The sequence below is a fragment of the Panthera leo genome, chromosome C1, assembly GCF_018350215.1.
Source record: "Panthera leo isolate Ple1 chromosome C1, P.leo_Ple1_pat1.1, whole genome shotgun sequence".
Taxonomy (NCBI): domain Eukaryota; kingdom Metazoa; phylum Chordata; class Mammalia; order Carnivora; family Felidae; genus Panthera; species Panthera leo.
Window position 1 is genome coordinate 219,809,999 of NC_056686.1, and position 15,521 is coordinate 219,825,519.

At 53.3% G+C, this 15,521-nt stretch overlaps 2 protein-coding genes across 2 annotated transcripts in view; one reads left to right on the forward strand and one right to left on the reverse strand.

Annotated features, from left to right (window-relative positions):
- Window positions 1-6,194, forward strand: part of SNED1 (sushi, nidogen and EGF like domains 1) — an 87,043-nt gene extending 80,849 nt beyond the window's left edge. Inside the window, exons 29-31 of the mRNA XM_042950815.1 lie at window positions 2,158-2,241; window positions 3,082-3,127; window positions 4,839-6,194. Of these exons, the coding sequence (XP_042806749.1) occupies window positions 2,158-2,241; window positions 3,082-3,121 (124 nt within the window). The 3' untranslated portion in view covers window positions 3,122-3,127; window positions 4,839-6,194. The remainder of the gene's footprint in view (window positions 1-2,157; window positions 2,242-3,081; window positions 3,128-4,838) is intronic.
- Window positions 6,195-6,799: 605 nt separating this feature from the next.
- Window positions 6,800-13,975, reverse strand: MTERF4 (mitochondrial transcription termination factor 4). Its single transcript, XM_042950816.1, has 4 exons — window positions 13,929-13,975; window positions 12,305-12,800; window positions 9,916-10,100; window positions 6,800-9,224 (listed from the first exon to the last, which is right to left on the reverse strand). Exons 1-4 carry the CDS (start codon window positions 13,947-13,949, stop codon window positions 8,865-8,867), a joined length of 1,062 nt encoding a protein of 353 aa, XP_042806750.1. The 5' UTR covers window positions 13,950-13,975; the 3' UTR covers window positions 6,800-8,864.
- Window positions 13,976-15,521: the final 1,546 nt, after the last annotated feature.

Below are 15,521 nucleotides of genomic sequence, written 5' to 3' on the forward strand. Positions count from 1 at the left end.
TCTGAAGCAGCTCCAGGCTCTGGGCTGTCTGCACAGAGCCCAACACGGGGCTCGAACTCACAAACCAGGAGATCGTGACCTGAGCCGAAGTCGGACATTTACCAGACTGAGCCACCCAGGCGCCCCAGGCTGCACTCACTCTTCTCCCCCAGTGTGACGTGACCCCCCCCCCCACCATGGCTGCTTTTATGTCTCTTCTACCGTCTCTGGGAAACCTAAGTGTGCTGCATTTGGACGTGCTCGTGTACATGGTTTGCTCTCAGGAGTTTGTTGGGCTTCTTGTATCTCTGGGGTTCGGGCCCTTATTCTTCAGGTATCCTTACCGTCCCTCCATTTCTCTCCTGTCCCGTGACTCCAATCATGCAGGTGCTAGACTGACATAGTCCCTTCAGCTCCCCAAGGTGCTTTTCATCATTTCCAGCCTTTCTTCTACTTCACTGTAGATCGATTCCACGGCTGTGCCTTTGAGCTCCATGATCTTTCCTTCTGCACGGTCTCACCTGCCATCAATCCCACTCACTCAGCAAAATCTTCACTTCGTCATCTCTGGAAATCCAATCTAGTCTTTTCGCACGTCTTTCCTCTCCACCCTCACTGCTTCTGTTTTCCTTCAGATCACAGAACGTATGGGAGCAAATCTGTGACACGTTTTATGGTCCTTGTCTGGTCTTCCTGCCATTGCACTCCCGTCTGAGTGTCTTTCTATTCAATTATTGTTTGTTGTTCACGGGTCACATTTTCTTGATACTTTGTATGAGTCTTTGAATGTCTTGTAATTTTTTGTTGGATGCTGGACATTGTGAACTTTATGTTACTGAGTGCTAAGTTTTTTTTGTGTGTATTTCCAAGAACCTTTAGTTATGTTCTACAAGGCAGCTGATTTTAGTTTGATCTTTTTGAAGGCTGTTTTAGGGTGATTTGTCTTCATTTTCCCTCCTTCTAAACCATGGTCTTTCTGGAGCTTCTATCTTATGGATAGAAGATTGCTCTAGCTCGGTTGTTCAGCTTCTCGGTAGTTCCCCCTGCCCAGCCTCAGGGGACTCTACCACACGTGTGCACAGCTTAATTTTCAAAGGGACCCTTCTCCAGGCTTCAGCTCGTCCTCTACATAGCTCCCTCCTCCCCAGTGCTCTGCCCCACAGACCACAGCTGCCTCTACCTCCTCAATTCTCACCTCTGTTCCCTCAACTCAGTGTGACCACTGCTTGGCTCCCGCGCGCCTCCCCCCCCCCCACTGCCACCACCCTGCAGTGCACCACCCCTCCCCCCCGCCACCCTGCAGTGCAGTCCAAAACATGCCTCCAGACTGAATTCAGGGGTTACAGGGCTCATTTCACGTGTCCCTTGTCTCAAGCATCACAGTCTTGTACTGTATGTTTTCTAACATCTGAAAACTGCTGCTTACATTTTGTCCATGTTCTCCAGTTGTTCGTATTAGGGGGTTAACTCCAGATCTTGTTACTCCCTGGTGGCCACAAGTGTAAGACTTAACCAAAGGCTTTAAGTCCCAAGGGCTCTCCTAGACTGAACATGAGTTGGAGGTCTGCCCATCAAACTCCCTGGATCTCCCTTTCCAACAGCTCTGACATTTGAGAGCTTTAACAACAAACACTTTCCTGTTCATTACTGTCTACAAATCTGTGAGAGGTAACACGAATAATTCCCGTTTCACACAAAACTGAGGCCTAAGTTCCAGACACACACTCCAAGTAGACTAGTTAATAAATGGGAGGCAGGGCTGGAGTCTACACTGTCCGTGGCAAGCACCTGCATCTTCAAGGCTCTCAAACTTCTCCAAGAACTTCCCCTGAGACAGAAAAGTCGTACTGTATCAAGGCTTCCGCAAAACACGTGCTTGAAATTTCTCCTCTCACGTCTTAATATCATTTTTTTGCCCACATTTCTCAAAATGCATATTTAAAATGGGTGTATCTTATGTACATTATGCCTCAGGGCAGTCAATCTTTTTTTAATTATATGACTTTTATGTTGGACACTTTATTACACCCACGTGAGATAAAGTTTTATTTAGAAAATAATGACCTGTCCCTCGAACACGTGCACGGTCAGTCACTGTGGGCCCGTGAAGCCTAGGTGAGGCAGCTGGGCAACATCCTGCTCTAGTTTCTGGCTTCACAGAACTTTCTTGTGACGCAGGTATAAGAGAGTCTACAAGGTGCACCAGGACATCTGCTTCAAAGAGAGCTGTGAAAGCACGAGCGTCAAGAAAACCCCGAACAGGTGCCATCTCAGGGAGGAGGCCCACACGGTGTTCTGCGTATAGCTCACAGGGTAACGGGGCAAAGGCGGCCCTGGGGGCTGAGCCCTGTGGGGTGCCACAGCCCTGTGGGCTGAGCCAGGCTGTCTCGTGTGTTTGTCCAAATGTCCAGCCCCGTACGGACACTCCACTTAGAAACTGTGTGCACGTACGTGTGCACCTGAACACGCACAGACTGGTCAAGCCAGGCATGGTGGGTGCGGGGGAGACCACACAGTGGGTGCTGGGGGTCACACGGTGGGTGCTTAGAGGGTCTCTGGTTATGCATGTTCACACAGTACGTGTGGTTCACACAGCACCTGTGAATTGGGAAGCAGGGGACATCAATGACAGGTGCACATATGTAACTGCAAATATAGTAAATCTCTACTTTTTATTTACTCACAGCCAGGTTCTTTCCCCAAAGGGCCCAAGGGACTCACAGGAGTTATCACATAATGTACTGCCCGAGTACATTATATGCTTTCCAAACAGAAGAGTCCTCACCCCAGTCGCTCCGACAGACCAACCAGTAACCACACACCTTAGCTTTTGCATTACTGACTGCCAGGGAAAGACCGCGGTGTGCAATTCGACACCTGCTTGGCCAAACACGTACCTGTCCCTTCCACTCTCCTTCTCCCCGTGACTCACAGTCGGTCAAGTGGGTGCACAGACACTAAAATGCTAGTCTCCGCATCAGCGCCTCGCTAGCGGTGTTCCCCAAAATGGAATATACCTGAGCCAAAGAAGGGACCCCAGCAGGCAGCCTGGGCTCCGGGTACACAGTTTCTTTTCTGTTAAACCGCCTTTTCCTATTTCAGGAAACAAAGTAACAACAGTCCGACACTGAAGAAATCTTAGGTACAGGTATGTCTCCCACCACGGCTGGGTGGCTGGTGGAGCTGGGAGGTCGGAGGGGCTGGCGCGGCAGGCGGGCTCCGGGAGGGCTGCCATCTCCTTGGGGCCCAGCTGTACCCTGTTACAAACCCCCAGACCAGGGGGTTCAGAACTCTCTGAGGGGGCTACAACGGGAGAGAAAAAACAAATACCCAAGGCCTCCGAATAGACATAAACCTGGTAAGATGCACCTGGGGGTGAGCACGAGTCTCACTCCACCTCCAGCAAATGGAGAAACCCCTCCCAGCCCCCCAGCAGCAGCAGCAGCAGCAGCAGCAGCAGGGGGCAGGACTGACGGGGGCTGCCGGGAGGGGTGGTGGCAGGGGGGGGAGCTGGGAAGGGAGGGTGGTCGGAGGGGCCTGGGGAGACGCAGACCCAGGGGCGCAGGGGTTCAAGGGAGGGCTCCCAGACTCCGTGAATGGCGATACGTTGAAAGAAAAAATGGGGTGAGGGACCTTGATCACGTAACTTTGGGGAAGTCGTGACGACTCCCTCACTGGGCAATTCCCAATGGACGCAGAAATCCTGAGCATTCGGAATCCTGGAATGAGAGAAACTCTCTAGCCCTATTCTTGTTTGATCTGGCATTTCCCAAACTCCCCTGGAAACTCCACGCCACCCGGCTTACTCGCCACCCATAAACTCTGTCCAAGTCTTCCTAACAGTCAGGGACATATTGGGTTGAACCACGAAGACCCGTCTACAGCCCAGAATCAGTCCCACGCTGAGCGTCACCGGGAATAAGGTGGCACACCGCCCCCCACCCCCACCCCCACCCAGGGCAGCTCACTCCTCCTGCTCCATAAATGAGCCTCCTGAGTCCATCCTCCTGGTATTGAGAGGAAAGTGAGGCACCTCAGGGAACAGGCAGCTTCAGCACAGGCTATACCGTCTTACGGACCGAGGAGATGAAGGAGGAATGTTTCTCAGAGCCTTTCCAGACAAGCAAAAGCAAAAGAGCCTAGCAGGGGAGGCGCCACCACAGGAAGCGTGTTCACCCCAGCCAAGGGGGGGAAGCCGAGGCCGGGGTCCGCACAGCGCGGCCTTGGCAGCCGTCCCCGGGCCGACTGCTCAAAAAGCCTCTGCGTTCAGCTCGTCTACTCAAAGGCATCATTCCCCTCCCATTTCATACCCCACAGACACACAATGCAACACACGCCCCACGGCTCGCGAGCAATTTGCTACCAGGACAAGAACCCGCAAGTATAGCTTGGGTCTGAAACCTTTGTATCACAATAAGTCACCTGAAAGAACAACTAAAACTCAACAAGTCCATTAGTATAAGAACAAATCAGAAACCCTCAATTAACTCCCAGATCATCAAATACTAGCTTCCAGGACACCCATTCTTCAAACAATGGAGAAAACACCACCGAGAGCAGTTCATTTCAATCCAGAGCAACAAGGGACAGCCTGTGTCTTCAGAGCCAAGGTCCAAGGGCATCGCCTAACGGAAGGGAGCCGCCCGAACGCCCCTACCGCGGGGTGGCGCAGCCAGAGCTCCTCGGCACACCTGCCCTCCCCCTGCTGCGTGTTGGAGAGCTTAGCGAGGCTCTGATGCGACAGGAACACGGGGCCACCTGGGGGCGGGGACCGAGCACCGCCAAGGGAACAGGAAGCTGCGTTTTAAAGAGGTATGGGTATCACTCTCCTCACGCCCCGTTCTCTTTCTCCTTCAAAGGGTTCAGGACGTCCTTGTTACACTCCTTCAACCTCGCGAGCTTCCAGAGCCCAGAAAGACGGGGCTAAAAGTGGACTGAGACGGGCGCCTGAGACATCAGGTCCTGGCTAGCGCCCGTCCCCTCTGCAGCTTCCCTCCCCCGCCTCTACGAGACAGACGGCCAAGGCCACGCCAGGGACGCCCTCTGGGCTGAGTCACCTCCAGGCTCCGCGACGCTTCTGGCAGCCCGTGCTGTAAGCCCGGCTGCCGTTTCCTACTGCCGTTTCCTACGGGGACAGCCCAGGCATCGGCCTGGATAAGCGAGGCAGCCAGCCAGGAACGCTCCTGCGACATCCAGACACCGGCTCTGGGACTCCGAGGTCGGGGGGGGGGGGCAGTTCTCCCCCGGAGACCTCACAGTCACGCTGAGGACGAGCCGCTCTCAAGCCCCCCAGGCAGAGCCGGCGGCGCCGGGAAGGGGCCGCGATGAGGCGCCACGGCGAGGGAAGCCGAGGGCTGGGCGCCCGCCGGACCCTCCTCCACCATCGCCCCCGCTCGTCTGCTGCAGGCGCGACCCGGCACCCGGTCCAGCAGATTGGAAAGAGAAAGTACAATAAATACGAAGATGGGGTTTACACACTTCCAGCCTCCAACCCTTTCCCAAACAGTGACTATTTTTGGCTCCGTGGACCAGACGGTCTCCGCGGCAACGACTCAGCTCCGCGTTCACAGCAGCGCTGCCACAGACGTGTGACCGGACGGGTGTGGCTGTGATCCAGTAAGACCTCATCTACCCACTTGGCTAAGCCCCGCTCGATCGGGTCACCCAGGCCTCAGCCTCGCGCAGAGAAAGCCATGCCCCGATGACGCACCTCGGCAGCAAAGACCCCGGAACTGCACAGAAGCCCTGTGCGAGCCCCCCAACTCGGGAAGCCGAGGGGGTACCCACGGCGCACAGCAGGGGCTCCTTCCTCCTCTCGGGGCCGGGTGCCACGGAGACCCGACCGTGCCGGAGATGCTCAGCCCGTGCCTTGAGCGACACTGCTGTAGGCGGTCGGCTCGCGGCTGTTCACACACTTCCGCCTCTGCAAGCAGGGGGCCGCGCAGCCTCGCCACATATGCCTTCCAGAGTCTTCTACCAGCAGTCTTCTCCCTGCGGAGGCCCAAACCAAGCAAGCCAACCCACCTCGAGTCGCATACATTTTAGGAGCCGACCCAACCTGAACTGGAGCCCCTGGGCGCCTCCCACGGACACTGCCCCAAGTCAGCATTCCAGCACAGAGAGGGCTCCTTCCTGTCGTCTTTTCTAAAAACACTTTTTTGAAGAGTTAGAGTATATTTTAGGCTTTTTGTTTTCATTAAAATTTTGTGTGCATATGTCTGTGTATTATGCGATTTGTCCTTTTCAGAAAGGAAAGACGGTCCTTTCAAGAGCGTCCCCAGTGACCCAGGCCCGCCTGGAGAAGACGGGGGAGCTCACTGCGGGCTCCGGCACTGGGGGAGTGAGAGGAGACCACGTACAGACACGCGTACTGCTGACTTCTGCTGTGTCCCTGGGACCTGTCGCTGTGTGCCTACGGAAAGCTACAGCATCACCAGCAAGTGGCGAGATCAAGTGATATCACTGGAAAAGTAGATGAAACTTTCTACTGCGATGCTAATGACCTCAAGCCCCTCAGCCGTGAGGCGAACACTAGCGTGTTTCAGTTTTTAACTCAGAAACGTTTGTTTCTACAAGAAACAATCTACTGAATCCTGAGCTTGGTGCCGTCGTAGGATTAACTCATCGTGATGTTTTACAAATCTAGTAAATCTAGTAAAAACATCTCCTGATGCTAAAGGAATCACAATTCATCCTGGAAACATTCTAAATGAGACACTGCTTTTTTCACACAGTTCTTTCACAAAACTGTAGCGTCTTCCTCGAACATACACTCAAACTCCACCTGAAGAAATTAGTAATAATGCAAATCAGAAAACTATCAGGTGCGTAGAAATTTATTTCTGCATCAAAATGCAAGGAGCAATCATGAATTGCCAGGTTAGCCATTCCAGTCATAGAAATTTGTAATTCTACTTAGTCCCCCGACTGGACACAAGAGCCCATCTGAGGGAGAGTACTGGTCACTCGGACGCCACAAAACAGAAACGTGAAAACGCCAGCAGAGTGAAATGCTCTCGTTTTCACATAACCTTGCCCACGGCCGAGAACCCAGGGAAGACAAAACCTTCCTTCCCCCGCCGCATGTGGGCTGCCACAGAAGCAATCCCTCACCCATCCTGCTGCTCTCCCTCCGGCAAACCCAGGGCCAGCCACCTCCAGCACCTGCCTTGGCAGGGACTCTCCTGCCGGCCAGCTACTGCCACGACACTGGCCTCCGACACCACACAGGGACTCACTGAGCTACTTTCCTTCCGCCGAACATGGCTCTGTGTGGTCACGCTCACACGTGAGCCCGGAGGAAACAGAAGTACCTTGGTGCTGAGTCCCCACAGCAAACAGAGCTCAGACTACAGGAACATTCCAGTGCATGGAGGAACGGAACGCAAACACACAGCTACTGACTTTTCTCTTAAATACAAGAAACGTAACAAACATAAGCCTGCTTACAATCCACCGGACCAGGCTTTAGAGCAGCTCCTTGGCCACGGCCCCGCTGACACCCCAGCTGGATGGTTCTGCAGTGAGGCCGTCACGGGCGTGGCAGGATGTTGAACGGCGGCGCTCGCCTCCACTAGATCCCAACGGCACCCTCCCTCGGTCCTAACAACCGAGGCCTTTTTCAGATGTTCTCAGATGTTGCCAGACGTTCCCTGGGGTCGAGATCGCCACAGGCGGGAAGCGCTGCCCCACAGGATCCCTGCACAGTCTCTGCTGGAAAAATAAGGCCGAGCACCAGAACTTTCACATGGTTGTTAAAATGCTGCCAAGACCTGGATTTTGGCTGCATCACCAAAAACATCTTCTGCGTCACCAACCCCGTGCCGGCTCCCCCGAAGGGAGGGACACCAGGACGTTCTGAGGTGCACCAGCCCTCCCTCGCGGAGCCCAGACCATCAGGGCCGGGCCTCTACCTCAGAGATGACTTCTATCACATTCCGCTCTTTAAATCACCCCTGAGGCCCACCGGGTTCCCCGAGGGGACTCCCAGCGCCATGCTGTCGTGGGGCCTCCTGAAGGAGAACAGGTCCCGCCCCGCCAAAGACCCCGTGTGACTCCTCTTCTCCTCTGGTCTCAGGAGCCACCTGTGTGAAACGGGCGATAGGGAGAGGACAGATCAGACCGCCCCAGCCCCTTCGTGTTCTGGCGCACTCCACGCCACATTCCTGTGGCCGCCAGAGCCTTCAGGCCTGGATGTGGCCCACCGGCCGTGAGCTCGCTCGCAGGGAAGCCAACTTTCCTGAGAGGTCAGAGCCAGGGCCTAGGCCTCACAGACATAGAGAGCAGCCCCCCAACCCTCCACTGGCATCGAGAAGCTGTGCGAGATGAAAACACACATCACTAACAACTCCCTTTACGCTGCCGGATGCTGAATGCAGTTAGGAAGCAATATGTGTGGATGGAAAACACGAGTGTTTCTGTGGGAAACCGGCTACTTGTTTTCATAGAATAAAGTGCTGTGGTGTACAAAAGCCTCCCTGCCTGCTCATAATTGTATCTTTATCACTAGAAGGAAGTATATAATGACTCGAACCAGAGGGAGGAACCCCATTCCCCACAATCATGGAATCATCACCCACGTATGTAACAGAGAAAAAAACAAAACCGGATGTTGAGATACTCAGTCCCCCTGAGTTTAACAGCTCAGAGTAACTCTCATTCAGGATGGAACAGGGCCCTCCCCACAGAGATCCGACGACAGATCAAACTAATGCAGCTCCTTGTTAGTCTGACCTGCTTCTCAGGTGATTTATAACAATGTTTTCGCTAGAAGACCAGTTTTAGAAGGAAAAATAACCTGAGAAGATCCAAGTGAAGCTCTCAAGAGCTCTGAGAAAATTAAAACATTCTTGGGTATCTATGCGCTCTTCACTCCTGTCCTTCCATCACTCCTCCTCCTCTTCCTCTTTCTCCTCCTCCTCTTCCTCGTCCAGACTTAAGCTTTTATTGTCAGGCACGGGGCTCTCGGACTTCTCTTCCTCCTCCCGAGCCAAGAGCTTCTTAAAAACTTCAAACTCCTCAGCAGAAGAACAGGCTGTCCTGGCCAGAAACTCAGCTTCTGACACTCTGAGGATGTCCTTGAGTAAAGGATTGGGGACCTGGGTCTGGCCCTTCTTATCAGGGGTTTGGTACCGTCCTAGGCGCTCGAGGAACACATGTCTCTGCTTGATCTTGGTGATGGAATACTGCAGCAAGTCAGTCCTCACCACGTCCGCGTGCTTAACCCCCATCCTGAAATAGGCATACTGGAGACACAGACACAGTTAGGAGGCCCAGGCACAGGGACCTACACCCGGCCCTTCTACGGTCCATAATCGCCTCAAGCTGTCCAAACGCACTCACAAAGAGCCACCCAACTAACAGTGGCAGGACACTCCCTGACGCCCGGCAATTGTGTGACGGCTGAGTTTTCAAAACATTTTCAAATTCATATTGAGAAAAATTTAGCAGAAAATAAAGGGGCAAGGGAGAGAAATTCAGTTCTGTTTTTCTCAGGGAAAAAACCGTGAGTATGGAAAGAACAGGCAAAAAATTCAGAAAACATCTAACAATTTGACCTAAGTTGTCATAATTGGTACCCAAAAGTTGGGACAACTGTCACAATTACACTTCTAAAATCAACATGCAGAATAGGTTCTAAAGAAAGGAAGATTTTCAGCTCTTTTGAAATTAGCTATTTCAAGCAGAGGCCCCGTCTGGCCCCCAGGAGTGAGACTGGGTGACCCCCTATCAATGGCAGAAAAACTGCAGAACAGGTCCTACGTAAAGGGGTGAAAGACCAGAGGCCGATTCTCTCTGGCTCCTGCAAAGAGGATCTAAGCCCTCACCTCATCCACTCATCCTCAGGGCGCCTGAGGCCTCCCTCGGTGGAGCGGCCCCTCCCTACAGCTGAAGCACTGGCTGTCCCTTCCCGAACCCCCGACCAGGCACCCTCACCTGGAACTTGTACTCCAGTTCACCGGGGTCCTCCTGAAGAACATACGGGCACCTGTGCAAAATCTTGGTCACCTGCTGTACCGTGAAAAGACATTTCTCCTTGAGAACTCCGACAATGCTGTCGATGTCCCTCTGGTGCATGGTGAAGATTTCAGGGCAGCAGAGAAGCACCGTCTTGAGTTTCCCTGCAGAACATAAAAAAGGGCAAGTGCATAATTTCAGGATAGTCCAGAAAACCAAGGGCTCGCTACACCCAAGCCAGCATTTAAAACACGGACCAGGGTGCTCTCCTCCACGAGTGACAGCGTCCGCTGCCTGCCCAGGAGCACCAGAACAACACATCTCCTCACCGACTCTCTCTCACTTCTGAGACTCACCAACCTTCCCTCCCTGATAGAAAGAGGGGGCCTCTTGCTGGCCTCCCGGCTGAAAGCCGCTAACCTCACATTCTCGGCTTCCTCCTCTTGCCCCCTTCCTCTAAAGAACTTCACGGTGGGGGAGTGGGGGGTTAGTGCGCCTGGGTGGCTCATCTGGCTGAGTGTCTGACTCTTGATTTGGCTCAGGTCATGAGCCTATGAGATACAGCCCCACGTCGGGCTCTGTGCTGAGCGTGGAGCCTGCTTCAGGTTCTCTCCCTCTGCCCCTCCCCTGCTCATGCACAATCTCTCTCCAAAAGGGGATTTACGGAAAGATCAGACAGTAATATGAGACAGTAGTATCCCCCACACTGGGGCTTTGGATTGATGTTTCCTTCCATAATAAAATAGAAGCACTGACAAGCAACGTTCCTAAGATCTGGGAGCCTAAACTCAATGAAAAGGACTTCCATGATAATAATTAATGTAATAGTAAGAATACTCATGATGTGTAGCCATGAACACTGATGTCCTAGTTAGTGAAATGACCATATATTATATCCAAATTAGGGCAATTCTGAGTGAAAGAGGCCCTATTAACAAATGTATTAGGGTAACTGGTAACTGAGATTACCCTACGCAAACTGGGGCATATGGTCTTTTTTTTCTTTTCTTTGACGGGGGAGGAGTGGGGAGGGGCAGATAGAGAGGAAGAAAATCTTTTTTTTTATATTTAAAGTTTATTTATTTTGAGAGAGAGAAAGAGAAAAAGGAGGGAGGGGCAGAGAGGGACAGAGAGAGAGAGAGAGAGAGAGAGAGAGAGAATCTCAAGCAGGCTCCAAGCTGTCAGCACAGAGCCTGACGTGGGGTTCGAACTCACAAACCACGAGGTCATGACCTGAGCTAAAGGTGGACACTTAACCGACTGAACCATCCAGGCACCTCTGAGCTTTGTAATTTATAATCATAACATACAAAGTGTTAAGTTTAGCCTTTTAGATTATACCACAACAGGTAATCCAGTAAGAGAAACAGAGAAGACTACCTTCTTCCTTATCTTCTAGAGGAGGTCCATAGAGATCCTCTGAAATAGTAGATCCCTAAACCTTCTGTCGCCCTCAACAATATATTACCAGTAACAGTCAAAAATGAAAAAAAAGAACAGTGGCCTTCCGCTGGTCAAAGTAGGTAAAGATCCTTGGAGACACTCATGGACCCCTAACCCCCTTCTCCTAAAGGCCCATAAAGAGATCCAAGGAAATTCTAGAATCCTTGGGGCACCTGGGTGGCTCAGTCAGTTAAGTGTCCAACCTCAGTTCAGGTCATGGTCTCGAGGTCTGTGACTTCGAGCCCTGTGTCAGGCTCTGTGCTGACAGTTGGGAGCCTGGAGCCTGCTTCAGATTCTGTGTCTTCCTCTTTCTCTGCACCTCCCCTGCTTGCGCTCTCTTTCTCACTCTCTCTAAAATAAATAAACAAAAAAAAAAAAAAAGAGAGAAAGGAATTCTAGAATCCTTGAGGTGTGAATCCTGTTGGGGACAGGGGAGGGGGTGGGGGACATGGTGGAGGGAACAGACACTCCTCAGTTTCCTAGGAGTTTGGGAAGATCTCGTCTTCCACAGCAAATCAAGACACCTTGTTGGAATGCACGTCTTTACCAGGGACTCTGTAAGCCTTTGGCTCTACGTCATACAGACACAAAGCACTAAGACGGCTTCACGTTAAGCATCAAAAATGCCGTATACACACATGTATCAGTATCACACACTGACATCTATCTGCTGGGCATGAGCATGTAGTACGTGCTCTAGATGCCAGGGGCCCCACAGTGAGCACAGCAGACAAGAGTCCTGGCCTGTCCCCCCTTCCCTCCGGCAGTGCCATCCAGAGGTCACTCCTCTTTCTCACCTCCGAACCAAATCACGTGTTATTCTCAAGGACGTTCCCCAGAAGCCCCCCTAGTCCATCCCACCTGGGCTACTCGTCCCCCAAGCCCGAGTCCTCGGCGTCGTCCACGAAATCAGCACTTCCTGTACCTTCTCCAAGCCCAAGCTTCCGCAGGTAACTGGAGCGTTTCCTCATCTGCATTATAGGCAGCTTCAGCAGCTCAGGGCTTTTCTTTAGGGCCACATACAGAGGCTCTGGGTTCAAACCCAAGAGTATTAATTCTGAAATGATGTCCAGCAACTGTTGGGGGGGCACACTTGGCCACATACTGAGCAATTCATTAACGTGGATGTCACTGAAACCCATGTCCAGGAGGGCACTGATGACGTTCTCTCGCTCTAAGAACCCTCCAGCCACAGGAGTCCTCTGCTTCTCAAGGGGGTCCGGGGTGAGATGTGTCCTGCACTCTGGTTCCCGCACATACTTTTTGGGTTCCACGCAGGATACCTTCTGGAGGCCCCCTCCATTGGAGGCTGTGGTCAGTGGACACAACAAAGATACAGACGTCCTTTTCTGTTCTCCGAGAGGAGTCTGCCTAGCAACATGCGCCCAGGTGAGGGGGATCAGGCGGTGCCAGTCAAAGACCTACGAGACAGAGTACCAATAGGGAATAAATTCCTCACTACCCCAATGTAACAGACATCACGGGGCTCCCGAGCCAGGTTACCTAGTGCCTTGGTCCCACATAAGCACAGCAGCCTTTGTAAGCAATCTGCAGAATCGTATCCGAACCTAAAAAAGCCTGCAGAGAAGGAAGTTCACATACAGAGAGCAGAGTACTGCAAGGGCACAGAGGTCAGAGAGCCAAGCAAGTGTCCGCCGGCTTTTGTCGGCTTTTGTCACTGTAACTGAGGGGGCAGGGAGGAACAGAACTAGAAAGGGTGTCTGTGCGTGGGGTACTTTGGCTCTACCCCTAAGGTTCAGTGCTTGGGGGGGGGGGGGGGTGCAAATTTAACTGAAAACAGACGAACGGGAAGCTAAAAACCAAAGTTTATTCATAGGCATGGAGCCGCTCACAGAAGGGGTAGCTCTCTATACGGTAAAATTAGGGCCTAACTTAAGGAGGAGGCAGCGTCTGTGGGAAGAACAAATGGGGGATAAGCAAGTTTGTAACAATGTTCGTTTACGCAGATGCAAGTGGTCTCTCTTTTTCTTCCTGGCCCTAAAACTACCCAGGAGAGAAAAACATGAAGCCTGTCTTACCAGTGAGATAAGGGAATCTCCCAGAAACCCTTCTGCAGCTGCTGTGTCCTAAATACAATAGTTGAAAACAACTTCCGTGCCACCCCTGGGGGTCTGAGTTGGCGTCCACACCTCAAAGATGTGGACCTCACGCTAGTGTGCAGATTCATCGATCTAAGTCCACTCCGCAGAAACAATCCTGTTCCACAGAATCAGCCTGACGGCCAAGGTGCACACACACAACTCCCGCCCGCCTCGAACGGCTCGGCGGCGCGCGCCCACGCGAGGCAGATCCCGCAGTCGCCGCCCGCGCACTCAGCACCCTCCCCACCACGACCCGCAGCGCTCGCAGGCGTCCACTGGGGTCGCCGCCCGGCCGCCCGCCCTCCCCTCCGCCGGGTTCGGCCCCGGATCCCACCCCGCGCGACAGCGCGCCGCGGCCCACGCGGGGCACCGGCCCCCGAGTAAGGCTCCACCCGGCGGCGGCTCGTCTGCCACCGCGCGGATCCCCGGCACCGGGCGCCACCTCACCTGCCTGCCGAGCGCCGCCATAGCGCGGAGGCGGCAGCGACCCTGGCGCCGGAAACCGGCCCTCACGGGTCCGCGCTTCCGCCCTCGCGAGCCCTCCCTTCCGCCCTCCCCCTGGCAAGTGCGGGCGCGCGAGAGGCGCGTTCCGCCGCGAAGGTTCCCAGTCCCCCGGCCTGCCCTCCTCCAGCGGGGACGCCCGGTCGTGCGGACACGGAGCCCCGGTGTCTTTCAGGGCATCCTCCGCCCTCCCGAGCCCCGAACCTTCGCTTGTACGAGCTTCCTCTTTTTTTATCTAGCACTGGCTTCTGGACTGAGAAGGGCTTGGAGCACCTGCTCCGTGCCCGGCACTGGGCTGGGCGCCGCCACAGGTCATGTGACGAAGGACGTTGTCAAAGAGAAGGTTGTAATCTGTGTAGAACCAAGGCATTGGTTGTTTTTCTTTTCTTTTTTTTTTTTTACTCCAGTTTTCTTGCAAAACTATCCGTGTGTCGGCCTCTCAGGATAAAGTAATGCTTTTACACCCAAAGCCTAAGAAAATCCCCGTGTGCTGCCGCCACTCCCTAGAGGGAATCAGTCAAGAGCCCCAACAGGTAATCCGGCTGGAGAGAGAAAGTCCTGGCCGAGATGCAGGCCTCGCTCTAGGAAGCCAACAGCATCTTCAGTCCTCTGAAAATGCTGCTCTCTGGAATCGCACCGGGAACACAGAGAGAAAGATCTGCCAGCCTCAGTCTCAGCCTCAGCCTCAGCCTCTCTCTGCAAAGAACGCTCTCAAAACGTCAGACCTCCTACTGCCATCCAGAAGGATGAGTTTTATTTTTCCTCAGAAGTGACAGTCCTGGGAGAGCTAGGACTTTACCCTCTTAGTCCATTGCACCCGGGTCTGAAAAGAACATTCTGTAACCTCTTACGTGTTGTAAGTATCGTGTCTACTACAAGCAAAAACGTGGGGTTTTTTTTTCACTCTGGAAAAGAGTTATCAAGAAACTCATTCAAACTCAGAAGAGTAAACATCACTTTTTGTTACACACTTTAAAAAAAATACACACCTAAAAACCAGGCCTTTGTGGTCCCTGATGGAGGAGGGCGTGTCCCCCGCCCCCTGTCAGTCTCTGGTGACAGCAGGGACTCAGGCAGCACTTTGTAAAGGAAGGGGGATAGCAATATCCCATATCCCCACAGCTGAGAACGAACCACTGCTCTCTGGGTGTCCCTAGATGCTGGAAGACAGTTGAGTGCTCCCTCATGAGCCCAGGGCTTCACCAGAGCTGTGTGACCCCTGAGCATCTTCCGGAGGACAAGGCAGAGGAACCGTCAACCTGCAGAAAGGGGTGACGTGCTGGAAGAAGGGTGGGGGGGCCTCGGGGTTTTTCGTTTTCTTCTCGCCGTCTTAGCAAAGAGAAGAATGAAAGAGTTCCCCCTTACTCCCAACCGCTCCCTCCCCTCCAACACAGATAAAAAAGAAAGGCTGCTTTTCACGAGCTCCGTGAGCATCTGGATTCCGCTCCGGAGGGGGATGGGTCGGAGCCATCGGAGTGTGTGAGGGACACCCTGGCATGTGAACCGGATGGGAAGTAAGACAGGCCGGACGCCCCGGCC

Coding starts and splice junctions, on each gene's coding strand:
- MTERF4 (XM_042950816.1), bottom strand. CDS start 13,949: ATGGCGGCGCTCGGCAGGCAG. Junction 12,801..13,928: donor TGGCGGCGCTCGGCAGGCAG/GTGAGGTGGCGC, acceptor TCTGTCTCGTAG/GTCTTTGACTGGCACCGCCT. Junction 10,101..12,304: donor GAAGCTTGGGCTTGGAGAAG/GTACAGGAAGTG, acceptor TATGTTCTGCAG/GGAAACTCAAGACGGTGCTT.